The 15,768-nt window shown below is 47.5% G+C and overlaps 1 protein-coding gene across 3 annotated transcripts; it reads left to right on the forward strand.

Annotated features, from left to right (window-relative positions):
* The first annotated feature begins 1,544 nt into the window (after positions 1 to 1,544).
* Positions 1,545 to 14,720, forward strand: TRIM41 (tripartite motif containing 41). Of its 3 annotated transcripts, XM_045284597.1 has the most exons (7): positions 1,545 to 2,648; positions 9,393 to 9,488; positions 11,617 to 11,847; positions 12,394 to 12,416; positions 12,611 to 12,738; positions 13,104 to 13,276; positions 13,857 to 14,720. In XM_045284597.1, exons 1-7 carry the CDS (start codon positions 1,842 to 1,844, stop codon positions 13,941 to 13,943), a joined length of 1,545 nt encoding a protein of 514 aa, XP_045140532.1. In that variant the 5' UTR covers positions 1,545 to 1,841; the 3' UTR covers positions 13,944 to 14,720. The 3 variants fall into 3 exon arrangements, with proteins under 3 accessions (XP_045140532.1, XP_004696893.1, XP_045140531.1); XM_004696836.3 differs by having other exon boundaries at positions 13,104 to 14,720; XM_045284596.1 differs by lacking the exon at positions 13,857 to 14,720 and having other exon boundaries at positions 13,064 to 13,215.
* Positions 14,721 to 15,768: the final 1,048 nt, after the last annotated feature.

The following is a 15,768-nucleotide window of genomic DNA, read 5'->3' on the forward strand; positions in this document are numbered from 1 at the left end:
CCTACCTGGTCCCTACGAGGAGATTACACCTCCCTCGAATTCCCTCTGACTATAGTCAAGAGATGTGAATAGCATTGCTATCCGACAAGAGAGCATTGTAAAGTTGATTATGGCAAATGTTGTCAGGTTAAAATAGAATATCTTATCAGTTCATTTCCCTTTTACCCATTTAGAATGTTTCAGTTTAAAAAAAATAGTGAAGGGGAAAGACATGTGAATTAAGCCTCTTGTGAATCCCCTCTGATCAGAGACCAGGGGTTCGAATAGCCTGCTAGCATGCAGAATGCAGTGGAAAGGGAGTTGGTGCAGAACCAGCTGGGCTACAATTTAAGACCTTATCATTTTATCTCATTTGTGACCCTAAAAATTTATTCCAGTTTTCAATATTTCCTGATTTTTTCCTCTAGTTATTTTGTTAATGCTGCTAGTTTGTTTGTGTTGGGTATGTTTTCCAGTTTATGTAAACCTACAGGTAAATCTGTAGACAATAACTGGATTAATGGCTTATTGGGGCTTGCAAGGGGAGGTTGGAGGGAAATAGGGAGCTAATAATAAGGAGTACAAGAAGGAAGAAAATGTTTTAGAACTGATTGTAGTCATGATTTTGCAACTCTTTTTAATATGACTGAACTATTGAAGTGCATGATATATGAATTATATCAATAAAACTATAAAAGAAAGTACCATAGACTGCCAAACGAGCCAACACATTTTTGAAGTACAAAAAAAGGTGCAGCCAGTGTTCCTTATTTGGCAAGAATGACAAGACTTTCTCTGACACACTTTGGACATAATGACAGAACTACAGGACACCATGCTTGGTAATGCAGAGGGGCGGTGAGAACGAGAAAGGCGCTGGACAAGATGGACCGGCACAGCGGCTGCAACAAGGGGGTCGACTATCCCAAGAACTGCGAGGCTGGAGCAGGGCTGGGCAGTCTCGCATCTCATCATGGGGTCGCTCTGAGACGGAACTGTCTCGATGACACCTAACGAGAACATTTAGACGAGGCTACGTGGACCAGCCGGCTGGCTCGGCGGTGGGTGTGTCTGGCCTCAGCCCCGCGGAGCCGCTTCAGGCTGCGTCCCCGGAGCCCTCGAGGGAAGCTGCGCCTCCGAACGACAAAGTTCTCCCCTGTCAGTGCCCTGCGTGTCACCGGACTCCCCCGAGCCCTCCTCTCCGCTAACTGGACGAGCACCCGGGTCCCGACGTGCCGTCACCCGTCTCCAGCCGGCAGCGGGGCGTCCAGGGAATACAATCTTCACACTGAAGAGGGAGTCGCTGCCGGCGTTCTCGAAGTTTTTCTCCAGCGGCGGGGGAGGGGGAAGGGCGGGCCTTCCGCTCCGTCTCTTCCCACCGCCGACATCATAGAGGCGCAGGCCTCCCACTTCCTAGCCAGAGCTCGTTCCCCCCCAGTGCTTGCTAGAGCGTCTCCGCGCCGCTTCCTGTCGCTCAGGGGCCGGGAAGGAAACCGACGCCGGAAGTGTTGGCTGTGAGACCGGAAATGATGAAATGAGGTCGGGACGTGAGGAGGGCGGGGGCTTATGAGGCGGCCCAGGGAGCGTTGGGATAGATTTGCACTCAGGGCCACCTGAGGGACTTAGCGATGGCGTTCAGCTCTTTCCCTTACCGTCGCAGAGACACGCTTGTCGCCAGAGAGTAGGCTACTCTATGCGGAGGGTGGGTTGTCGGGAGGTCATTTCTGTGGTTTGCCTTGAAGCGACGTGTGGAGAGGCAGGGCTGGGGGTGGGTCAGGCCTCCTGGGCGTTTGTGAGGGAAGACCCCCGCCCCCCTCCCAGCCCCTTCCGTATATCTAAACTGCCCCCGACTGGACGCTAAGATGGCTGCCGTTGCCATGACACCCAACCCTGTGAAGACCCTCCAGGAAGAGGCGGTGTGCGCCATCTGCCTCGATTACTTCACGGACCCGGTGTCCATCGGCTGCGGGCACAACTTCTGCCGAGTGTGTGTAACCCAGTTGTGGGGCGGGGAGGATGAGGAGGATCGGGATGAGTTAGACCGGGAGGAGGAGGAGGAGGACGATGGAGACGAGGAAGAAGTGGAGGCTGTTGGGGCTGGAGGTGGGTGGGACACCCCCATGCGGGACGACGACTACGAGGGGGGCATGGAGGAGGAGGAGGAGGAGGAGGGGGAGTTCTGGACCAATGGCATGGGCGAGTCGAACTGGGACGACATGGACTATGTGTGGGAGGAGGAGGATGAGGAGGAAGACCTGGACTACTACTTGGGGGACATGGATGAGGACCTGAGGGGGGAAGATGAAGAGGACGAGGAGGAGGTCCTGGAGGAGGACGAAGAAGAGGAGCTGGAGCCCGTCACCCCACTGCCTCCGCCCCCTGCCCCTCGGAGGTGTTTCACCTGTCCCCAGTGCCGCAAAAGCTTTCCCCGCCGGAGCTTTCGCCCCAACCTGCAGCTGGCCAACATGGTGCAAGTGATTCGGCAGATGCACCCGGCCCCCGGCCGAAGGAGCAGAGGGAACGAGCAGGGCATTTGCCCCAAGCACCAGGAAGCCCTGAAACTCTTCTGTGAAGTGGACGAAGAGGCCATCTGTGTAGTGTGCCGAGAATCCAGGAGCCACAAACAACACAGCGTGGTGCCGTTGGAGGAGGTGGTGCAGGAATACAAGGTGAGAGAAGTCCAGAGGAGACGGGGCTTGTGGGGGAGGAGGAGGAGGTGCCGAGAAACGGAATCATCCGTTTCCAAACCAAGGGGCTTTGGTGGGACAGTGGGTGGGTTACGATTTGGGTTGCTAAGCTCAAGGTCAGCGGTTCCAAAATGCTCAGCGGGAGGAAGATGAGGCGTTCTACTCCCGTACAGATTTGCAGTCTCAAAACTCCCCAGAGGGCACTTCTGCATTGCCGATAGGGTCACTCTGAGTCAGAATCGCCGAGTTTGGATTAGGTTGTTTGGGTTTGGTTACCAATCCAGGTTTTCCTCGAAACAGCTGAGAAGCAAAGGGGCTTCAGTGACAGTGAGTTTGACTGATTAAGCAGTGAGGCAGCGGGATTAGAGTCGCTAAGGCTAGCTAGGGGAGAGGATTGACAGGTTTGTAAGTGTACACCAGGAAGTAAATTGAGGGGAAGGAACAGATTTTCAGGAACAGTAATGAAGATTCATTAAGGTGCAGTTATGGTTCTTGACAGGATACAAGTCCTTTTGTACCTCGGTGACCTGAAGGTTGTGACTGCCTTTTCTACTCATGTTCTGCCAGCTGAGTCTAGTCATAACTGATGATTGCTTGCTGTGATGTGATACTTTCCTGGGGGAGGGAGGGCTGCAAAGAAGTTAGCAGGAAGGAAAATACTGGTTAATTATGAGCAGTAAACTTTTGTGTGTGTGTGTGTGAAGTGGACTATATATATGTATAAGTATATATATCTGTACATGTGTGTATATACCAATATCCTGTGACATCTGATATCGTGAGGGCAGGCTTCTGGGGCAAGCTGTGGAATTTACAAAATTCCTATAAAGCTAAGTAGGTTAGGGGTAGTCTCAATCTTTCTCCCCAAAGATCAAAGAACCTCCTGCCCTGGTGAGATGCTCTCTTTAAGTATTTACTAGCACTGAGGTGGGATATGAGGGGGTACCCCCCCAAACCAGAATCCCCCCCCAAGCTATGTATTTAATTTTTTTTAACAAAATAACCTTATCGTCTTCAAATTACTCTCCATTATACTTAATACATTAGTCAAATCTGCAATTCCATTCTTGGAAACAGTTTTCAAACTCATCTGTTTGTATGGCTGACAGCACCTCCTTCATTTTATTCTTCACCTCTTCTATGTTGCTGTCCTTTCATTCCCCTCTTCATTTGTGGAAACAAAAACGAAGTCGCATGGAGCGAGGTCAGGTGAGTAAGGTGCATGGGGTAAGAGAGGCATGCTGTTTTTTTGCCAAAAACAGGCACACTGAGAAGGCTGCGTGAACAGGTGCGTTGTGGTGGCAGAACCAGTCCTCCTTCTGCCACATTTTGTCTCACACTGTTAAGCTATCTTTTCATAACCCCTAAATATAAATCTTGATTAACAGTCTGACCTTGTGGAACAAATTCACGTCAACATTTCTGTGTTTGGGAAGATGACAGATGTCCAGAATGAGGTTTGTCAACAGTCGACATTTCACCTGTTTTGACAGGAGAAAACCACTGTACACTTGAGTTTTCTGCATAGCACTGTCCTTGTGAGCTGTGTTCAACATCACACAGTTTCTATAGCATTTTTCCTGAGCAGGAAATGAAGTTTCACAGCCACACACTTTTCTCTTAAATCGGCCATCACAAAGAATGAGATTCAAGCACAACTGCTTTTACAAGAAAATTCACTGAGACCAGAGAGAATCTTCACAGGAGATACCTCTAGGTGCACTAACTCAGAGCGAGTTGCTTGATTTTCTGCTGCGCCCAACACAATTCCGGTGTGGGTTTTTTTTGGGAGGGTACCCCCTAGTAGAGTGAGAAGTCTACTAGTCTCCTGTACACAGACAAAGGAGATACCAGACAAGACTGGCTTCCACAGGGCATATCAGGCAAGCTACTGAAGACAGTACAGGGCTGCAGCTCCTAGGAGCAGCCCATTGCTCTTTCACCCTTCCTCTGTCTTCAGGTGTGGCAGTGCTGGTAACAGGTCCCTAGTGCTTTACCACTAGTTTCCATTTCCTTGGGGTAAATCTGAACTCTCTGACTATGACCCCAAGAGGTGGGAAGAACTTGGACTCTGAAGCAGGATCTTAAAAAAGACTAATGTTAGACCTAAGTGTCCCACACTTGCTCCTGACTAGAGTGCCCTATCCACCCCAGGATTTGGTTTGGGTCTTCACCCCCTTGCAAACTTTTGTTGTTGGGTCTGCATCAAGTCTGATGTAATGACCAGAACTTCTTACCATTGCTAATAGTATAGAAAATAAAAAGAGAAGGGCTTTTTAAATTTTTTTTGAGAAAGGCTTTTTAATCTTTTCTCTTTTTTTGTAAGCCAGATAACCTAACTCTGTCACTATTTATTTAGACAGTCTGTTGAACTTTAACGTCTCCAAGATTGTTGTTGTTGTTGTTGGGTGCTATCAAATCAGGATTAATGTTATTTATTGAACATACTCTGTCTACCAGGCACTGGACTCTTAAAATTTTTAAAAACCTGTGATTTTGGGTGTCCAGATTCTACAGTTTGGGAAACAAAAGGCAGAGAGGTGTAAGTACAGTATAAAGGACTACACAGCTACTAGTAAATGGACATGGTTATGACCACCATAAACAGCTGCTACCATCATTTGAATGTCTGTTGTTAGCTTGGCATCTCTGACCGGGGACCTCACTCTTTGGAGTCTCATTCAGGTGTGGGTAATAGCTTACCTCCTTACCTCTGATCCCTACAGTTTCTGGGCATAGCTGAAGGAGATTTGTTTGTATGACAGCAGCACCAATAGCACTACTTAACCCGGGCCTGGCTGGGTTGAAGTTAGGAGGATTAGGAGGAAGAGGGGAAGGTGGTTTCTGTGGTCTATGTAGTACTTTTTGGCTTTAAGACTTGTGTTTTCACACCTAGAGTCACCTCAAGTTAGATGTTATTTGTTATCTCAATTTTAGGGTAATGTGTATAAAAGCATCTCAGCTCTGAGTAGTGCACAACTAAGACCTACATCCCTTATTTGTGATTATAAGTAAACTGTCCTTTTCATGCACATCTTGTCGGTCCCATTTATTAGAGGAACTTCAGACAGTGGGTCTACCATTAGAGCTTCTGAATCAGTGTTGGGGAGAATTTCTTAGGAGGGCCAAGTCAAGTTTGGGAATCACTGTATTGGCAACCTCACTTTTTGGCCTTATGTCCTTAGTGGAAGTTTTGTGATCCTTTGGACCTTTTATATGCCCTTATTTCCTAGGTAACTGTACCCCATCACGCAGTGTGCAATTGCTCAGTTAACTAGAACCAGGGGGGGCCTATCCATGGGCATACCTTCTTGTTTCCTTCATTCTCCTCCTACAGGATTCTTCTGAAGACTGTCTGAAACTGGATTTTATTTGTATTGATCCTATCAGTTGAATACATACTACTGAAAATCCTTTAGGAGGCTTGAAGAAAGCCCTGGGTGGCATAAGTAGTTCTGCACTTTACTGCCAGTCAGTGCCCAGAGGGATCTCATTGCTTGGCAGACCTGGCTGTCTGCTTCTGAAAGGGCTCTGTCTTGTAAGCCATATGGAGTACATTTCTACTCAGTACATGTGGTGTCCCTGTAACTTAAGTCTTATTGTATCTTAATGTGACTTACATCCTCTGCTAGGAAGAGTTAGTCTATTCTTTTCAGATACATACAGTGATCAGCTTGTCACTGTTGTCTAGAAACATTTCTTGATTGAGTAGTAACCACAAATGATTTGTAAATACAGCTTTAAAAAGTGAAAGATTTTTAAATAAGTCTTTTAAATAGCAATGTAGTGAGGCACTTCAATATTTTACTGGCACCATAATATTGAAAGTACAATGGGGGCGGGGGAAAAAAGAAAGTTCAATGAAAAATATTGAAAATACAATGGACTGCTGAAAGAACAAACAAATCTGTCTTGGAAGGACTACAGCCAGAATGCTCCCTAGAGGTAAGGATGGTGAGCATGTGTCACCCATATTTTGGAAGGCCATCATGCTTGGTAAAAAGTGCAAAAGAGGAAGGTCCTAGACAAGATGGATTGACACAGTGGCTACCACACTGGGCTCAGATAGAAGAGCAATCGGGAGGATGGTGCAGGGCTGGGCAGTGTTTTACATAGGGTTGCCTGAATCAGAATGGGCTTGATAGCACCTAACAACAGCAACAATGTAGTCAGGAAGTCTGGTGGCATAGCGGATTATGCATTGGGCAGGTCAGCAGTTAGAACCCACCATCACACTCTGGGAGAAAGATGAGGCTTTCTAAAACACAGGTAAACATTTACAGCCTCTGACACACAAGGAGATGATTGTACTCTGGCCTAAAGGATAGATATGAGTCAGAACCAACATGTTGACGGTCAGTTGTGTTGTGTTTGTTTTAGTTTGAGTAATGTAGTTGGATTTTTGGTTATGAGTACTTGTCAGTAATTTCAGAAGTCTTAAATGGTAAATTGCATGATATTTTGGAATTGCTGGAGTGGAAATCAGTGACAGTTGTAAACCGAAGTAATATCAAAAGGCAATATTTTGTGTATTTGTATATTATGAGTTGACGTCTTTCTGTCATGTTTTCTACATTCTCTAATCCTGTGCAGCAACTGCTTTCAGTGCTGAGAGCCAGCTGCTTTAGGCCATTATCAGGGTGTCTTTGGCAGGCTAGAGGCTTAGGGAGAGAATACTGGATAACATTGTCTTACCTTTTGCTGTTGTATGCCAAATATAGTGTTGAATGTTTTTATTTTGCTTTCCCAATTTAATATGGTTTGCCTCTGGTCACTTAGTTGTATTCAGAGGTAGGTCTGACTAGATCTCAGCTGTTAGCCCTCAAGGAAAAGAGAGAGGGGGGTTGAAGAAGTAGAAGACACAAAAGGACAAAAGGCTGCGATCATCCTTGTGGTAGGACACTGGGTTTCTGGAAGGCCTTGGATTACAGTGAAAGGTCTAAATCCATTTTGAGTCTCCACATTGATTCATCTCTATTGAATTCTTTCTGCCCATTAACCAGCAGAGTGTATAGTTTTGCCCTTAGGCTGAGTGTGTTTGAAAGTGGATTCCCACCACTCCTAGAGCTAGCCTTAGGGATTTGCCTGGGTATTCCCTTGAGGGAATTTGCAGTATTAGAGCCCTGGTGGTATAGTGGTTAAGAATTGGGCTATGATCTGCAAAGTCAGGATTTCAGAACTACAAGCAGCTCCACAGGGGCTTTTACTTCCATAAACAGTGTCAGAAACCCCAGAGGCAGTTCTGCACTGTCCTATAGGGTCAGTATGAGTCAGCATTGACTCGATGGCAATGGGTCTGCATGACCATGAGTCATACCCCGCCTGCCTTGATCTCAAGGCCCTGAGCCAATCTTGTAATGTTTTCTATCCAGAACATTGTATCCCAGTCAGGGTCTTTTTCCCACATCTGATATACTGATCTGTTGCCAGTCATGCTTTAGCGACAGTTTGCTTCATATTTCTATGCTGATTTAAGTGGCTGCATTTCTTTAAATTCTTCAGTGCTATTATGATCCATCATGCTAATAGTCTCCCTCATATGGATGATATGTTTTGTCCTAAGATAACAAATGTGCTCCATAAATTACATTCGAGATTTGGGGTCTCTTTTGTTCCCCTGCAACACCCATTCTGATCTCTAACAGCCCTTTAAAGGACAAGACTTAACTTCAAGTTTTGGGAAAGTAGAACTCGCATATTTGCTTTTAAAGTTAAACTTTTAGGGGGAGACATTTTTGTGTTAGCTACTAGAATGGAAAAGAGAACAGAGTCAAGTAAAGTAGCCCCTGTCCCTCAGGACCCCACGATGTTATGGCGGAGACACACTCATAAATGATTAGGGTGGTATAAAAGTTTTAGTCAAAGTTCCTTGGAATCAAAGACGGGTGTGTGTGGGAGCTGGGTCTTGAAGAAAAATTGTCTTAAGTAGCCTCTGGCAAAAGCAGCAATGGTGTTAAAAGTATGGAATTATGCTAAGAAAGAAAGACAAAAGAAATCATTTAATTTGGCTGAAACAGAGGCTGTGAAAAAAGGGGGTGTAGAAGGTGAAACTCAAAATGCAGGAGCAAGGAACGCCTCGTTGCTGGAGAGCAACTGAAGCATTCTTAATACAGGCACAAAATCATCAGAAATGTATTTAGAGTTAACTGCTGAGCAAGCCACAGGGGTTACTTGTAAGGCGGAAGAGACCAAAGCAGGAGGGTTCATATTGAGGCACTGTGCATGGTGGAGAAACGCTGAGGTCATAGTGAATTACACAGTGAGCTGCTTATCACAAGGTCATTGGTTTAAACCCACTAGCCAATCCATGAGAGAAAAATGAGACTGTCTGTTTCTGTAAAGATTTAAGTCTTAGAGGCACAGCTCTGCTCTGTTCTGTAAGGTCACAGTCACTCAGCTATGAGTTAGAATCAACTTGTTGGCAACGGGGGATGTATGGTATGGGACAGAGAGCCAGATCCATCCCAAGTCTGAGTGTGGGGCTCTGTAGTCATAAGGCTCCCCGCTTTCAGGAATACACACCAGGGTTGTGCATAATTACAGGAGGAAGGTGAGAGGCCTTCATGTGATCTGAGGAAAAAGGGGGAGGAAGATGCTCATAGATCATCCCTTATGTAGATCAGGCCTTAGGCGCTAACGTGCTATGGGAGGATGGGGGAAGTGGGCTGTAAAGGGCAGGTGCTTCTCCCAGGCCAGACCTCTAACATTCCTTTCCCGTTCTGTCAGGCAAAACTTCAGGGCCACGTGGAACCGCTGAGGAAGCATCTGGAGGCTGTCCAAAAGATGAAGGCCAAGGAGGAGAGGCGGGTGACAGAGCTGACGGTGGGTGAATGTCTTTCTTTGGTAGGAGATGGCTGGTTCTGTAGTCAAGGAAGATGGGGCTGCTCACTTTTAGAGTGGTTCTTAGATTCCCTGTGAGTGACAGCCAAGGCCTAGGAGAAAGTTAGATAACTTTCCAGGGTTCTGAGAGGAGGAGAACCTGAGAGGGCTGGAAGCTATGTTCCTTGATTCCAAATTGGAGTGAAATTTGAGGATTGATTTGGAGAGGTTGGTTCATTGCTACAGACTAAGATTTCTACTTTGGACCTCCAACCCCAGAGCCTATGCTCCACACTACCATGCCAGCCTCCAAATGCAGGAGCAACAAGAGCCTCGTTGCTGGAAAGCAACTGAAGCATGCATAGCATAGTCATGTTGCTGCATAGCACAGAAATCAGAAGCAGGCAAAGCAAATCCCACAGAGCAACCTTTAGAGACCCCACAGGTGGGGGTGCTGGTAGTGGGTAGAGAACACCGAGCCTCAGAGGAATACAGTCTGGGGAAGATTGTTATACTGCCAGAGAGAGCCAAGGTGTTTAAGGTAGAGGAGGAATTAGTGAATGTTGACATTGCAATCTGTTGTTTCCTTATATTCCCACCCATTTCACCCCAACCCTGTAATTGTAAGGTGAGATTCTGGAAGGTAAATAGGCACTGCTAGAGTAGGCCAGCTCTGTGAACTGCCGAGGCCAAGCCAGGACCTCTCACCCTGTCCCTTTCCTACCTGACTACCAAGGTTTGCCTCCATGGCCATCAGCTAGGCCTTGTCACTATTCAGGGCCCAGGATTGTTGACCTAGGGATTCTGCTGTTGGCTCCTACTGGACTTTGGGCCAAGAATCTGAGTCTAAGAGTCAAGACGTTACCTTGTCTCTGGCCAGCTGCCCAAGTTGAGGCTCCAAGGTTCTCCAGGGGGAGAGAAGGGTGCAAAGAAAGGTACCATATATACTTGAGTATAAGCCTACCCGAATATCAGCTGGGGCACCTAATTTTACCACAAAAATGACATTTAAAATGTGCTGAAAAACTTGGCTTATACATGAGTATATCTGGTTCCAACTCATCGTAACCCTATGCACAACGGTAGGAAACACTGCCTGGTCTTCCTCTTTTTTTGTTTCCCTTTTACTTTTCCAAAGCATGATGTCCTTTTCCAGGGACTGGTCTCTCCTGATAACATGTCCAAAGTACATGGGATGAAGCCTCACCATCCTTGTTTCTAAGGAACATTTTGATTGTACTTCTTCCGAGACAGATTTGTTCTTCTGGCAGTCCATGGTCCTTTGAATATTGTTGACCAGCACGATAATTCAGATGCAGCGATTCTTCTTCGGCCTAACATACTCATTGTTCCATTTTCACATGTATTGAAAACACCATGGCTTGCATCAGGCACACTTCAGTCTTCAAAGTGACATCCTTGCTCTTCAACCCTTTAAAGAGGCTTTGTGCAGCACATTTATCCAGTGCAATACATCATCTGATTATTATGTGAATATCTGCATAATAACCACGATCTAAAATATGTACTATATGAATCTTTACAGAAGTTTGTTGGCCCCTAATCTAGAGGGCTAACATTGGTTAAGTTTTCATTTAGAAAACTATTACCAAGTATCTACTCCATGCCAGGGTCTGAGGACACTGTACCAAAAAAAGACATACCGAGTTCCTATCGGCGGAGCTTATGGTGCCATTGGGGATGGGGTGGGCGTGGGAGTAGGGGAATGTTAAAAGATACTCCAACATGAACATAAAATTTTAGATTGAGATAACATGAGAAATATATGCCTTGAAGGGTTACAGTGGTACTCAGTGGAGGTGGTCTTGATTTAGATCTGAAGGACCTCAGGGAAGATTTTAAGCTTAGGCTTGAAGGAAGAGTCAAATTGAGGCAGATGAAGTGGAGAATCCAGGCAGAGGTTGACGAGTTTTAAGACCAGTGTACTAGGACTATAACATTGGGTTTGGGAGACTGAGAGATGAGAGGGTCCCGGAGCTACTTCTCACCCCCAAGTCTTTCCTTGGCCTGGGGGATGCAGGGTTCCTTTGCCTTGAGTTGAGGGACAATAGCTGCAGAAGTGAATATTAAATGTGTTGAAGTGATGCCCCTATTCCCTTTTCAATCCTAGAGCCAGATGAAGTCAGAGCTGGCAGCAGTGGCCTCAGAATTCGGGCGGTTGACGCGGTTTCTGGCGGAGGAGCAGGCGGGGTTGGAGCGACGCCTCCGAGAGATGCATGAAGCCCAGCTGGGGCGTGCAGGAGCAATGGCCTGCCGCCTCTCAGAGCAGGCTGCCCAGCTGAGCCGCCTCCTGGCAGAGGCCCAGGAGCGGAGCCAGCAGGGGGGCCTGCGGCTGCTGCAGGTAAACATTGCCCCCTCCCTCACTTGCCGCCACCATCTGAACTTGCCCTTGTCCCACTTCCAGTACCCTGTGTCTGTCTGTCTGCATAGTCAGGCAGTGCTTTTCAGGCATCGGTCCAGAGTTGCCTTTTGCCTCCTTGGGAGGAACCACGGTGATTTGACTTAGACATCAAACCAGGTTTTTTAGGCTGGAATCTGTTAATGTTCAATCCTGTGGTTGGTATGACCAGTGCGTGAAGAAGATTCCATTTTCAAGGGATTTAAATGAGACTTAGGGGAATACTCCTGGTGACCTCTCAAGTTATTAGGTAGCTTAAAATCAGAGCGCTCCCTGCAGGATGAGGTGAATTCGCATGCCAGGTAGAGGATGGCTGAGATGAACTTGAAGTTATTAAGGTCTATAAGGGTGCTTCTTTTCCCTCCCAGTTCAGTTCAGTCCTTTCTCTGGCTGAACATCGGGAGAAAGAAAGAACCATCCCTGTGCAGCTGACTCTCTCTCTCTCTCTCTCTCTCTCTTTCTTTCTCTTTTTCTTTCTGTTATTCCCAGGACATCAAGGAGACTTTCAATAGGTGTGTTCCCTCCCTTTACCCTTTGTGGCCCAGTAGCATCTGGTTCCCCATCCCTCCCTCTTTTGGGTACCCCTTTCCATGCCTTCCTTTCCCAGGACCTTCGTTTCTGCTTCCTGGGCCCTCCTTTCCCTCAACCTTTGCTGTTTCCTCTGGGAATATCGGGTCCTACCCCCTGCCCGGTCCCCTTCCTCCAGGTGTGAAGAAGTACAGCTGCAGCCCCCCGAAGCCTGGTCCCCTGATCCGTACCAACCTCATAGCCATGACTTCCTGACTGATGCCATCGTGAGGAAAATGAGCCGGATGTTCTGTCAGGCTGCCCGAGGTAGGGAGCTCACCTGTACAACCGTCCTTTCCCTTTCCCTTTGTTGGCCTGAGCTGGGGTCTGGGGAAAGTTAGGACCCAGAGCAAGTGGGATGGATACCTTGATGTTGCAATTGGGGCTTTAATGTCAAGTAACGCTGTCATAGGCCAGGGTATAGAGTGATGGGAAAAGCTGAAGCCAAATGGAAGATCTATCAAGTGTCCTGGGAACAAGATGGGGAGATAGTGGGTCCCAGGGTGTGGAGCTGAGGAGAAGTGGATTGCAGGGTGAGGGGCGGGCAGCTGGAAAGGGAGAATCCATGGAATTAATTGAGATTGGGGAACAGCTGTTCCAGCCCTGGCACATTTGTCCTCCCTTCTCCCAAGTGGACCTGACGCTGGACCCTGACACAGCTCACCCTGCCCTGATGCTGTCCCCTGATCGCCGGGGGGTCCGCCTGGCAGAGCAGCGGCAGGAGGTTGACCACCCCAAGCACTTCTCGGCTGACTGCTGTGTACTAGGGGCCCAGGGTTTCCGCTCTGGCCGGCACTATTGGGAGGTAGAGGTGGGCGGGCGTCGGGGCTGGGCGGTGGGCGCTGCCCGTGAATCAACCCATCACAAGGAGAAGGTGGGCTCTGGAGGGCTGCCTTTGGGCAGTGGAGATGTCAGTTCCTCACGTCATCACCATCGCCGCCGCAGACTCCATCTACCCCAGCAACCTCTGCTCCAGCGGGAAGTGTGGTGTGTGGGCACCAATGGCAAACGCTACCAGGCACAGAGCTCAACAGAACAGACACTGCTGAGCCCAAGTGAGAAACCAAGGCGCTTTGGTGTGTACCTGGACTATGAGGCCGGGCGCCTGGGCTTCTACAACGCAGAGACTCTGGCCCATGTGCACACCTTCTCAGCTGCCTTCCTGGGCGAGCGCGTCTTCCCTTTTTTCCGAGTGCTCTCCAAGAGCACACGCATCAAGCTTTGCCCTTGATTGGCCTGCCACCCGCAAGGGCCCCTCTGGTAAACACTGGGGGGTCGGGTGGTGATGGAGAGTGGCCTATCAGTTTGGGGTCTCAGTGGCTCCTTTCCAATGTTAATGCGTTGCTTCCCACTCCCCCTTGATCCCAGGCCCCTGCTTCTCCTAGAAGCCTAAAGAACCTTCCTGGCCACCAACTAGGCCTTCTCTCACCTACTTTGTCTGTCCAACAGGTCTGCATGGGTCTTTGACATGAGAACAGCTTCCTGGCCTTCTCTCCCTCCTGTCTGCCCAGTCTGGCCCTAGGGGTCTGAATTTAAGTTAGGGAAGATATCATTCCTTATTAACTTCTTATTCCCCACTTGTGTAATTTCTGAAGGGTTTGGGCATGAATCCTAACATCCCCCATATTCCAATTCCATATTCTGGTACAGACTTTTAGCTAAGGGATTTGGAAGCTTTTATGGGGAGGCAGGTTGGGGGAAAAGGGTAGAGCTGGGTAATAAATGTCTACTCTCTTGGGGACTTGGGGAGGAATTCTAAACGTTCCTTCCTTCCCCTATTTCTACCTCCATAGACTGGCCAGAACTTAGCTTCAATGAGAGATCTGGAGTGGTCGACATAATTGAGCCTACATACTGTTCCACCATCCAATAAATTATTTGCTCCCCTGCCCTTCATTCCAGCACACAATCTAGGAACAAAACTCACCCTCCCACCCCTCCCGGTTTCAGGGTTTTCACTGCCAGGCCCCTTCCCCTCTGTTCAGTGGAGTTGCTTATACAACATCTCAGTTTCCAGCCTCTCGCCATGCCTTCAGTTCCATTTGGCAAAGCCCTGCTGGGGATGCCTGGGGACAGGGGTTTGGATCCCCACCAGGAGAGCCTTGGGTATAATCTATTTTTCTAGTAATCCCTTGCCTTTTGTCACTTACAAGCTTGCCCTCTGCTTTGATAGCCGAGGTCGATTCATGTTCTAAGGGAAAGGGAGAGGTGGGTTGTGTTGTGGAGTTGAATAAAAGTTTATTTGCTTCTGTGAAGTGTATTCCTTTAGACCAATGTTTCCCAAAGTAGGTGATACTGCCTTCTGGGAGGCACTGGAACAATCCAGGGAGCCGGTGAAAACATGCCTATACTGTATCCTGGATTATGGGCTATAGTACAAATGTTTTTAATTGCTTGGCGGAGGAGGGACTGCTGAATAGTATGTTTACTGAAAAGGAGGCAGTAGGCCAATGAAGTTGAGAAACGTATACTCATAGTGACCCTGTGGGTGACAGGAATCATTGCCCAATCCTGGGCCATCCTCACAATTGTTGCTGAGCCCATTGTTGCAGCCACTGTAACCGCCCATCTTTTTGTTTGTCTTCCTAGTTTTCACTGCTCTTCTACTTTCCCAAGTGTGCCACCCCTTTTCAGGGACTGGTCTCTGGAGAACGCCCCTGAAGTCTCAGCGTCCGTGCTTCTGAGGAGCTTGCTGCCTATACTTTTTCAAAATAGATTTGTCTGTGACTTTGGCAGTCCGTGGTACTTTTAATAATCTTCAACAACACAAAAATTCAGATGCATCAATTCTTTGGTCTTCCATATTCAAGATCCAACTTTCACATATACAAGAGGTGATTAAAAATAATCATGGCTTGGGTGATCAGGGGAGCTTTAGTACCAAAAGTGACATCCTTGCTCTTCAACACTTTAAAGAAACTTTTTGCAGCAGATTTACCCAGTGGAATACATTGTTTGATTTCTTGCCTGCTACTTCCATGAGTGTTCATTGTGAATCCAAGGAGGATGAAATCCTTGACCACTTCAACCTCCTCTCCTTTTATCATGATGGCTACCTTTTAGTCTAAGTCTAAGGAATGTGCTTTTCTTAACATTAACATGTTACCCATATGAAAGGCAGCAGTCCTTGATCTTCATCAGCAAGGGCTTTTAGTCCTCCTTTTCAGGAAACAAGGTATCTGTACAGCTCAGTTTGTTAATAAGCCTTCCTCTAATCCTGGTGCCATGTCCTTCATATAAGAATCAGTTGCTGAAATGTGGGCCACTATGATGGGCCAGATCTGGCAAGCCATATCC

The sequence above is a fragment of the Echinops telfairi genome, unplaced genomic scaffold (assembly GCF_000313985.2).
Source record: "Echinops telfairi isolate 266 unplaced genomic scaffold, ASM31398v2 ScPeMD7_7469;HRSCAF=8507_0, whole genome shotgun sequence".
Taxonomy (NCBI): Eukaryota; Metazoa; Chordata; class Mammalia; order Afrosoricida; family Tenrecidae; genus Echinops; species Echinops telfairi.